This window comes from Diadema antillarum, unplaced genomic scaffold (assembly GCF_040938485.1).
Source record: "Diadema antillarum isolate AM-2024a unplaced genomic scaffold, OU_Dant_1.0 scf00000024, whole genome shotgun sequence".
Lineage (NCBI taxonomy): Eukaryota > Metazoa > Echinodermata > Echinoidea > Diadematoida > Diadematidae > Diadema > Diadema antillarum.
In genome coordinates this window covers 3,297,999-3,308,916 of record NW_027270913.1, presented here as the reverse complement: position 1 = coordinate 3,308,916, position 10,918 = coordinate 3,297,999, and the positions used below count along the sequence as shown (strand labels likewise).

General features: G+C 38.8%; 1 protein-coding gene across 1 annotated transcript; it reads right to left on the bottom strand.

The window, feature by feature from the left end:
* Positions 1 to 1,932: 1,932 nt before the first annotated feature.
* LOC139733218 (adenylate kinase isoenzyme 5-like) lies at positions 1,933 to 10,682 on the bottom strand. The gene is made up of 2 exons (XM_071644060.1): positions 10,620 to 10,682; positions 1,933 to 2,187 (listed from the first exon to the last, which is right to left on the bottom strand). The coding sequence occupies exons 1-2, from the start codon at positions 10,680 to 10,682 to the stop codon at positions 1,933 to 1,935; spliced, it is 318 nt and encodes a 105-aa protein (XP_071500161.1).
* Between the last annotated feature and the right edge of the window lie 236 nt (positions 10,683 to 10,918).

Sequence of the window (10,918 nt, the reverse complement as noted above, 5' to 3'; positions counted from 1 at the left end):
TATTAAATATCCTGCACAAATAAACCGTCAAGCGGCTATATAAATCTCGCCGCGTTATTGCACGCAAAATGTGAAAGATTCGTTCATTTTCCTTACCCAATTACACCACAAAAAGGAGATACGAAAAGCCTCGATACAAGTACTCGTGAGTTTTACCACATCCTCACAAATGATTAATAATTGGCTTTAGGCACATTCAGCAATATTCAACATGGCACACACACACAGAAAACACAAAGTACATATACAAAGATTAGTAATATACAATGTAAGTATATTACCCAAAAGATACATGATTTTTTGAAATCGATTCCTTTACCCTTTCACCAGATCGTCGTTTCTTTTCACGCAGTCCAATGATTGCGCAGATCTGCAACCGAACTGCAACAATGTAGTAGAATTATCAAAATAATTTCCTTTCTTTTTCAGCAAAGTTAAGTAGAATTTTCCAACTTTATACATTTTTTACACACTGCTATTCTATTACGAAACTGAACTCAATCTTACTACAATCGTGGTTCACACATCTCAGCTGCCTATCATACATGTCCATCTCAAATCTATCTCTGACACACAATTTCCGACCTACGTATATCGTAGGCAGCGTTACATTATTCATCAAATCTGTCACAAAACGTCAATTCGATTACAGATCTGTGATTGTCGTACACAATTTTGATTGGCACCCATGACAACGTGACTTACTTTGCATCAGCTGGAATAACAGTTAACAACAAAACTGGTACATTTATATATCTGAGGCGAGATCTCCTTAATCTTAAAGATATTTACACTCGTACAGAAAAAAAATCGTAAGAATTTAGTGCTCTTGTCGAAGATATAAATACAAAAGGCTCCAAATTCCCATATCACGCCGTTATAATCAAGCCAAAAAAGTCAAGTACTGAGAACTGTATGTTACGATTCGAATATCAGCAGGTTTCTAGAGAATGTTTTTTTTTTTTCACTGTGACTTTCAATGTATGTCTCAGGTCTAGCGAGAAACTGACCTTAAAGTTAAGATCAACTTTGACATAACGTTTTATTTTGATTTCGGCGAGCATGTGATGAGAAAAAACAAAACTGGCCCATCGAAAAAACATCTCTTCTTTCTCACAAAGTAGATCGTCATATGAAAGTGATTGAGTCGCATGAAATGTGATATAGCGTGACATTGAAGTAACTCTTGATGTACCACCACTAACTTTTGTATTGAACCATTGTCATATTCCGTCGCCAGAGACAATATCGAGTTGCTCATGGGAAAAAGATTGATATAAGTATCAGGACGTTTTGCAATGACTGCATTTATGTCTCTCTACAAGGAATGTACTCTGGGGACAACTGTGTTTCGCTTGGGCGAAGTGACAGTAGGGTCAACTAATGAGTAAAAATGTTGAGAGAAATCGGACACAAAATTGCGACCATTGCAATTAATTTGTGCAATAGGCCACTCGACGGGTACATCGAAAGGCAAAGATGTTGTGGTCATATCCTTTGTACACCATCCTCGTCAATGGAATGCCAGGTACTTTCTAGACAGACGAACGTTCTTGTCGGGCCTCCTTCAGATCCAGATTACTAGTATTAAATCGAGGTCATACACTGTAACATAACTCCCGACTCAGTGATATAAGCTTAATTCGGTCCGCAAAATCATTGAGCAGAATATCATTTGTGTGCTAACAGAAGAAATGACGTCTGGTTTACACGAGAGCGGCGTTATGGTTGCGTGACAGAGATCAAGCAGATCCGGCTCGCGTCCGGCTCATGGGACGCCACGTTGCTTGGCTTCTTGACTACATGTATCACTGTATCATCATCACATTCGACTACGTCTATCCTTCTCCAATGTGCTGCTGTGATTTTGTCGCTTTATATTATAGAAGTAATCTACTCCTCAAATAAAATTCTCCGAACTGTCTCTTGATGTTAGTACAGGAAACCAGTTCCGGTTAGGAAAGTCTGGAGTTGTTGATTGATTTCTTCGGGTGACAGTCCGCCTTCACACAACGGCCCTCCGGGACTGACTCTGGAACCATTGGGACCTTCTGTCTCGAGGTCAATGAATGTATTCCAGCGGACGTTGAGAGCAGCCAACGGGTCATCCTGAAGACGGCGAAGGCACGCCATTAAGAACGCCACGTGGTCGTCTGGCTTGTGGTACAAAATTCCCGCCATTAGACTCTGCGAAGATAGCAGAAAAGGGAACAGCTATAGTAATATTCAATGATTTACATTTGAATATACTCTGAATATGGTTTGTGTTGGGCTTGTTGTTGGAAAATTAGATTAAGAATGACAAATTCTTCTAAAACTCTGACAGACACAATAACAAGTTAACAACAAATGTTTTTATGACATTCGTTACTTTCTCAATACAATTTTGTTACTATAGGAACTGATCACAGATAATGTCACTCAGGCCGTTGATATGGTAACTGTAAGATATAACTTGCAATCATTGCAAAAGAAGGAGAAAAATCTCAATTGTTGACGCCGCCGTGAACATTGGACTCACCCTGATTGCTAAGGGTGCAAAAAAAAGGTTCAATTGTACAAGCTTTCATCTTATTTTTAAATTAGCTGTTTGTAGCCATACCTCACGCAAAGCATTCGTGAACAGCTATTATAACAAAATACACGAGTCTGCAGAACATGAAGAAGAAAGATACCGTACATGAATGGGAAAACTATATATCCTAATTTTTCCTGAATTTGTTATCCTATTTATATGATCATTGTAAAAAACAACAACAACAAATCAAAACACAACCAGCAGCAGATTCACAAGACCTATCGGCCTAATGGGAAATATCATATATCTCATCAAGTGGTCTCATTTTTTATACATGTAATATCCAACTCGATCATTTTGCTCCGCGAGAAATTTCCGACATAAAATGCAAAATAATGATCTAAACAGAGTAACTCCCAAACGAAATGGGAATAGAAGAGTCATGACTACATTCCCGTTTTATCGAGACCATAGACTGCAATTTTCCTGTCATTTATCGTAGTCTAATGACGCATACACCTGCGCAATGATACCGTTAATCACCACTTTGTCGTGAGACGCCGTATGTCACTATGGCAACGAACTGAGCGTCCGTGCAATGTGGACAACAACAAACAATACTAATGTCTTTGAGAAGTCGTTTCCACGTTTACAAAAGACATGACTGAACAAAGGGCAAACTATACTGACATTTCTTTCTAATGTTTGCTTCCCTCGTTTCGCAGTGTGTGTGTGTGTATATATGTGTGTGTGTGTGTGTGGGGGGGGGGGGTTACAAGGAGAAGAAATGCCAGGGTGTATCAATTAAATATGAGAACAGAATAAGTGAAATAGAACATGAAATCGATATCATTGTGGTCTATCTAGGTGCACGTAAGACCGTGCAGGATTGACCAGAAATGAGGAAGATCGAGAGAATGCACAATTTTCTTTCTTTCCTTTTTGTCTTTCTGTTCTTCTTTCTTTCTTTCTCTATCCCCGCCCAGCTGTCTTTTTGTGTGTCTTCCACGACCGCATGTATACTTACTTTGAAGTGCAGATAATCGAGTACATTGGGCGCTATAAGGTATCTTTCTATGCGAATGGAATAGAAAAGGGTATTATACGGGCAAATCTGAATACCGCACAATGTCATTTGACTCTTACTTCGATACTCAATGACATCCTGCCTTTGAGTCTGTGTCCGGGTCTTTTTTTTTAATCTTCTCTCTTTTCTTTTTGTCTAAAACGGTATCAGAATCGTGGTATCAAAGCTGCAATCCTGCGTGCTTAAGTGAAAAAAGGACTCAGTCAGCTACAGTGTTGAACATCACAAGATTATTGAGCTTAATCGTCTCGCAGTCGTCTAAATCAGGTCTTCCCCGCCTTTAGACTCTTAAACAAAATAATAAATTGGCATCGAGTTCGGTTCTGTCCAATTGAATGTAAATGTCACAGCGAGAGATGAATGAATGATGCGATGAATTTCGCATCATTGAAGCTACGCTATATGGCAACGTCGCTTCACGCAGAGGTGTATGATCTAGATATGTTGTAGGGTTACATAGCACGGACTTTATCAACCTGAAGAAAGAAGCAGCGTGGTTTGATAGGCGGAAGATCACCAGAAAGTAACATTTAATGGTGAAAAAAAAGATAATTTGAAGTAATAACAATTTATGTGATGGAAAATCATGCATGAAGTTCATTGTAAAAATCAAGTACAGATTAAACGTTGTGCGTTCATTTCTTTACCCAATAGACCCCTTATACATACTAAAATATTTTACTAAAACTGATCGCATTTTCATTGCCAATGGCAGAAGTCCTTCCGATGAAAAATGTCTCTTCTTGCTTTCTCACACTGATTCCTACAAGTATTTAAAGAATGCACAGAAGAACTTCACTAATTTTGATGGGAATATGAGTAAACGAAATTTTTCACTGATGATTGATGCATGATAGCCACTGTGCGACAATTTTCGCATCATAAATTAATATAGTATGTTCAACATGTTACGTGGCAAGTATCTGGACTGCACATGGATGGTTGATTACTTTTTATTGTATAACTTCTCCAACATCCAATCAGCTTTCAAGATAAAAAGTGCGTACAGAGCAGACTGGGTGTCGACGTAGTCCAATCTTTGTGCTTTCTTGGCACATTTCACACAGACGATGAATGCTACTCTGGTAACAGCATCAATGAATTACAAATCTGCAGCTCTGCATTATTCGAGTAAAACTTTGACATGACAGGTGTAAATCGTTAATTATCAGAGTGAATATTGCAGTCCGCTAACACCTGCGCAATAAGCCACGTTTTCCCCCGATCAGTGGAGAATTATATCTGTGCTTAATCACTTTGCTTTAATGCGTTCGGCATTGACGTCATTGGTCCGTTCATCCTGATAGGCTGCAAATAGTAAATGAACTTTCAAGTTTCTGTTTTTGCATGAGACGCAAATCGTGTACACTTTTTCGACAACAAATCATATTTCCGGCTGCAAGTAGACTTGCTAAGAAAAGATTATACATAGATATCTATAAAACAGCAATAACAAGGAAAAGTAGAAATTACGCGGTGCGTAATATATGTCCCCGCCGGAAGTAGCATTTAGTAGCAAAATGTACAATATAGGTAAAAAGATGAAGGTCAAAGGTCAAAGAAGTCAAAGGTCAAAATTCTATGTAGAAGTTCTGAAGCCCTCACCTAGTGCCATCACATAAAGCAAACGGAATCGAAATCGGGTTAGAAATGGCGAAGGAGTAGCATTTTGTAGCCAATGTACAATATAGGTAAAAAAATCAAGGTCAAAGGTCAAAGAAGTCAAAGGTCAAAATTCTGTGTAGAAGTTTTGAAGCCCTCACCTAGTGCCCTCACATAAAGCAAACAGAATCAAAATCGGGTTAGAAATGGCGAAGGAGTAGCATTTGGTAGCAAAATGAACAATACAGGTTAAAAATCAAGGTCAAAGGTCAAAGAAGTCAAAGGTCAAAATTCTATGTAGAAGTTCTGAAGCCCTCACCTAGTGCCATCACATAAAGCAAACGGAATCGAAATCGGGTTAGAAATGGCGAAGGAGTAGCATTTTGTAGCCAATGTACAATATAGGTAAAAAAATCAAGGTCAAAGGTCAAAGAAGTCAAAGGTCAAAATTCTGTGTAGAAGTTTTGAAGCCCTCACCTAGTGCCCTCACATAAAGCAAACAGAATCAAAATTGGGTTAGAAATGGCGAAGGAGTAGCATTTGGTAGCAAAATGAACAATACAGGTTAAAAATCAAGGTCAAAGGTCAAAATTTTGTGTAGAAGTTTTGAAGCCCTCACCTAGTGCCATCACTTAAAGCAAACGGAATTGAAATCGGGTTACAAATGGCGAAGGAGTAGCATTTTGTAGCAAAATGTACAATATAGGTCAAAAATCAAGGTCAAAGGTCAAAGAAGTCAAAGGTCAAAATTCTGTGTAGAAGTTTTGAAGCCCTCACCTAGTGCCCTCACATAAAGCAAACAGAATCAAAATCGGGTTAGAAATGGCGAAGGAGTAGCATTTGGTAGCAAAATGAACAATACAGGTTAAAAATCAAGGTCAAAGGTCAAAGAAGTCAAAGGTCAAAATTTTGTGTAGAAGTTTTGAAGCCCTCACCTAGTGCCATCACTTAAAGCAAACGGAATTGAAATCGGGTTACAAATGGCGAAGGAGTATATGCATTTTGTAGCAAAATGTACAATATAGGTCAAAAATCAAGGTCAAAGGTCAAAGAAGTCAAAGGTCAAAATTCTGTGTAGAAGTTTTGAAGCCCTTACCTAGTGCCATCATATAAAGCAAACGGAATCAAAATCGGGTTAGAAATGGCGAAGGAGTAGCATTTTGAAGCAAAATGTACAATATAGGTCAAAGGTCAAGGTCAAAGGTCACAACTGAAATTCTGTATACAAGTTTCAAAGCTCCCATGTAGTGCTATCATATAAAGCAAACAGAATCAAAATCGGGTTAGAAATGGCGAAGGAGTAGCATTTTGAACATTTTGATCACACACGGACGCACACACGGACGGACACACGGACGGACACACGGACACACACAAGTACGGAGCCCGTTTCATAGTCCCCTGCTCGAACTCGTTCGGCGGGGACAAAAATGTCACAATAGAGGAATGCATTGAATGCGCATTGCGTTAATTTTAATTCAAAATTTTGAATTAAAATCAAGGCAACTTGCTTTTAATGCATTCCTCTATTGTTAACGTTATTATTGCTATTTCTATATACTGCCAATTTATACGCGGAACAAACACGAAACCAAAGAATTACACTGAAATGCAAGATTTACTATAAATGCGAGAGCAATGACACAACAGTTTTGGCGCAAAAAAAAAAAAAAACAACAACCTGTGTTTTAAAGATGACAGCAGCAGCTGACAGGTTTTTCAATTCAAGTCAAATGGTGCAGGTACAATTGTCTATACCGCTTTGATGTGTGGTGACATGAAGTTGAACTTAACAATCTCGTGAATAATTGATATGCCCCTTTTAATAAGGTAACTTAGGAGTGTAATACAGTCAATTGATGTGTGTGTTGTGTTGGGATTATGTCGGCAAAGGGTGTCAGGATAAACATCGCTCTCTCGAAGGTAGTTTCTTCCTGCTCTCTTGGACTGCCTTGCTATGGCTCGATTACGTAATGCGCTCGAGTACACTTTCATAAGCAAACATATTCCGAGTGTATCATCTAAGGGTATAACTTTGTATGTTTTTGCGGGGTATACCCATTAGTATCAGTACATACAAATTGTACATACGTACGTACCTTGTCAGTACGTATAAACCAATGTGGAGCAGGACAATTAGAAGACGGTCACACAGCTCACCGACTGCATGGTCAGTTAATCAATAAATCAAACAAGGCCGGTCGCTGACCACAAAGATCACAACCACTTGGCCTGACAACCAAACGCAAGAATTATCACAAAGTTACGATGTTATAGGCCTTTTATACATTTTGACTGCACTATATAGCGCGTGTCAGAAGCTGTAATAATGCTTGGCGAGTGTTGATAGCTCCGTGGACTCACAGACTTACAAATTATCCCCAATTTTTAGTTTCCAAGTATAAGACCCCTCCACTTTACATCTATATGCATCTACATGCATTGTCAATTTATATTCAATTCTGCAAATTGTTTTATTCGCATATATTCAACAATGTATTCCTTGTTACATATCATTGTTCTTATGTAATTTTTGTATTGTGGAAACTTTGAATAAACTTGAACTTAAACTTGAAGGTTGTTAAGCGGAAAATGTGATATCAGTTCACTTTTTAACCAAGAACCATGCAGTGTTCATGACAACTGAGGCGGCATGTAAATTATTGACATCGGTTGTAACAGAATCGTGGAGGAATACCTCGACATCGTTGGACTCATTTCTAATACAATAACGGTTTTCCTTTCACAGTTGGCTAGTAAATTGCACGTGATATCAAATTTGTAATCCAATACAACTCTTTGCAACACGTTGGTAGTTGGTATGATTATCTTTGGGGCATATGCCGTAGAAACGAATCATTTCATGGCCAGCGGAGTCTGGGGGCCGTAGGGGCTCGCCCCCCCCCCCCCCCCACTTTTTGTGCACATTACAAAGGAATACATAAGGTGTCATCACTTTGGGCTCCCACACTTTTTTTAAACCCGGAAGTACGTAAGTGGCACTAAATAGTAATACATGTAGATAGAGATCTTGAAGTGTGAGCGCAGTAAGTTACTTTTTTCTTCTTTTTTTTTGCTTGCCAGCTGGAGAAACCCGGCAATGGAAGAGGAGAGATGAGCTGAGGACCTTACCATTTTTTGTTTTTTGTTTTTTTGCTTGTTAGCTCATGAAACCCGGAAGTGGGCCCCCACACTTTTGAAAACGCTCCGCCGGCCCTGCATTTTGTTGTTAATTACCTACTACTTCTATCCGTATTATACCTCCTGACATGAAATCGTACAATTACGATCATTGATAATGCCTTTTCCACCACAATTTGGGAATGCCATTATTTCGTGTGTCACTGTAAAATAACAAATAAGCTTGTCTATGATTAAGTCGCACATCACCACTAGACAGAATAGAGCTGTGTCTGACCCTTTTGTACTTTTATGCGTCCAGCTTTAATACAATTGATGAAGCAGTGCACTCCTGTTACTACGAACACGTTTATAACGAAATTCCAGTTACAACGAAATAGAAATTCAAGCCGCAACATTATCTGCTCTATGTTTTTTTTTATCGTTCATTTGTTGGGTTATAACGAAATTTTGATAATAACGAAAGAAAACTGCCTGTCCGAGAACCTCGTTATAACAGGAGTTCACTGTTGTAGGGCCTATACATATAGTGGTATTCCCAAGCAGGCCATCCAAATAGATCAAAGATGATACCTCCCCCCTCCCCCCCCCCAAAAAAAAACAGCAACGAAAACAACAAACAAACAAACAAACAAATACACATGTAAAACTCGGAACGCTGTGACGTATTTGCTATTTATAGTAGCATTTGTGGTGAGCTCAATCTCATACAGCTGCACTCTTATTCTTAATATCAAGGTGTCATATAAGGATATTCATAAGCACAGTATATCCCCAAGTCTTGGAATGAAGTCCTTACTATTATGCCGACGCACAAATAGAATCCATTGCATAAACAAACATTCACCCGTATACTATACATCCATAGAACCTATACATGAAAATGTTTTTAAGTTTAGCTTTTCCAACTTCCATCCCTATACATGAAAATGAGAAATATTTACTTTTCCAGCCTCCGCCCATTGCGTCATTGCCTCTTTCTCTTTGTCAATTTTGTTATCCATTCAAACCTTCCTCCTATTCCGAAATACAAAAAAAATAATCTCACAAGATTTTTTTCAGAAGACAAAAATCCTATGATAAAATCTGTGACATACACACAGATATCATGCGATAAACATAATATAGAAATAAAGTAGATATATTAAAGCAAATGATATACATTAAAGGTGATTAAAAATAGACTCATTCAATATATGAAAAGATGAATTAAAGGAAAAAAGAAACATACGATCGCATAAATGAATGAATACAGAAGTGGATCCATTAATAAAATCATCATTTTTTTTCAAATGAAAGAAAAGTACGAGCATATTATGGTCTTCTGCCAAATATCGTGGGTAACTTTATAGTGAAGTCATGCAATTATCATTAAGTGTATAGGCCTATCTATGACTTGTTTTAATTTGGTAAGCCAATTAATCTGAAAATCTACTTGCCACAACGAGTATTGAGTGCGTACATGTTTATATCAACCCTTACCATAAAAAGAAGATCACCATGAATTGCATATCTCACAATGACATTGACTTCCTTGAAACTTTGGGGGTGCTGCATGCAAGCTACTGGTATAGTGTGTGGATCAAAAATTTTAAGCAGTCTGCTAAGTGTCGTTTGTATTAGTCACAATCATTATCATTAATATTACGACTTTTCATCCCTCTACTAACTGTCGCTCGACTATCAGTTTCCATGGAAGCAGAGTACGGTACAGAGTAGGCCGCTACAATCTTGAAGTAGAACAGCAAGATACGTGAGATTTTGCCGCCTGTAGTTCAGCGCGCTTCCTCCAAGGCGCAACTAAACCTATACCCGGTACCATCTGCCGATTGCCGGTCTGCAGGATCCTACTTTTCACATTTTTTAGAAGACGTTTGCCCCAGTATACCTAAAACCTATGTGGATTGTTTTTCGCATGACAGACACAAAGAGATATTGTTTCCATGAAATTGTGTATTTGCTGTGGACGTACACAAATCGAACGAACGAGGTCATTGAGGAACTCACAATGCAAACAGCAAACTGCGCCCAGCAAGCAAATCTGAGAGCGATGTCCAAAAATCAATACTCGGCTGTACTGAACAACCTTCTCTCCATATCTACGGCCCACAGAATACAAGATAACAATAAGCTGTCAAAGGAGAGATTACTGTCAATGCCACCTACCTAATGCTCATCACATGCGGGCAATGGTGCACCGACATTTGGATACCACTGAAACTCAATACATAGGATTGTCATATACAATGTAGGTTTGCCAGAACACTGTACCTGAAAGAGTTGTCGAATTCTCCTTCTAGTAATGTACGATTCTGAGCTCTCTTTCTCTCCCATGGTTTGTCTTCGATCTGTTCCACGAGTGAGTTGAGAAGCTGGTTTTCTGACCACTTCAACGTGCCTTTCCTCCGGTTGCCTGCTGTATTTGTGTGTGTGAAATGCAGCACCCGACAATCAGCCTGCTGAAAATACGAGCAATATACTCAGTACAACAGAGATTCTGCCACGGTTGGATACGGCGTGCAGTCGCTACCCAAAAGTGGGCGGGGCGATAAGGATCGTCAACCTCAAGA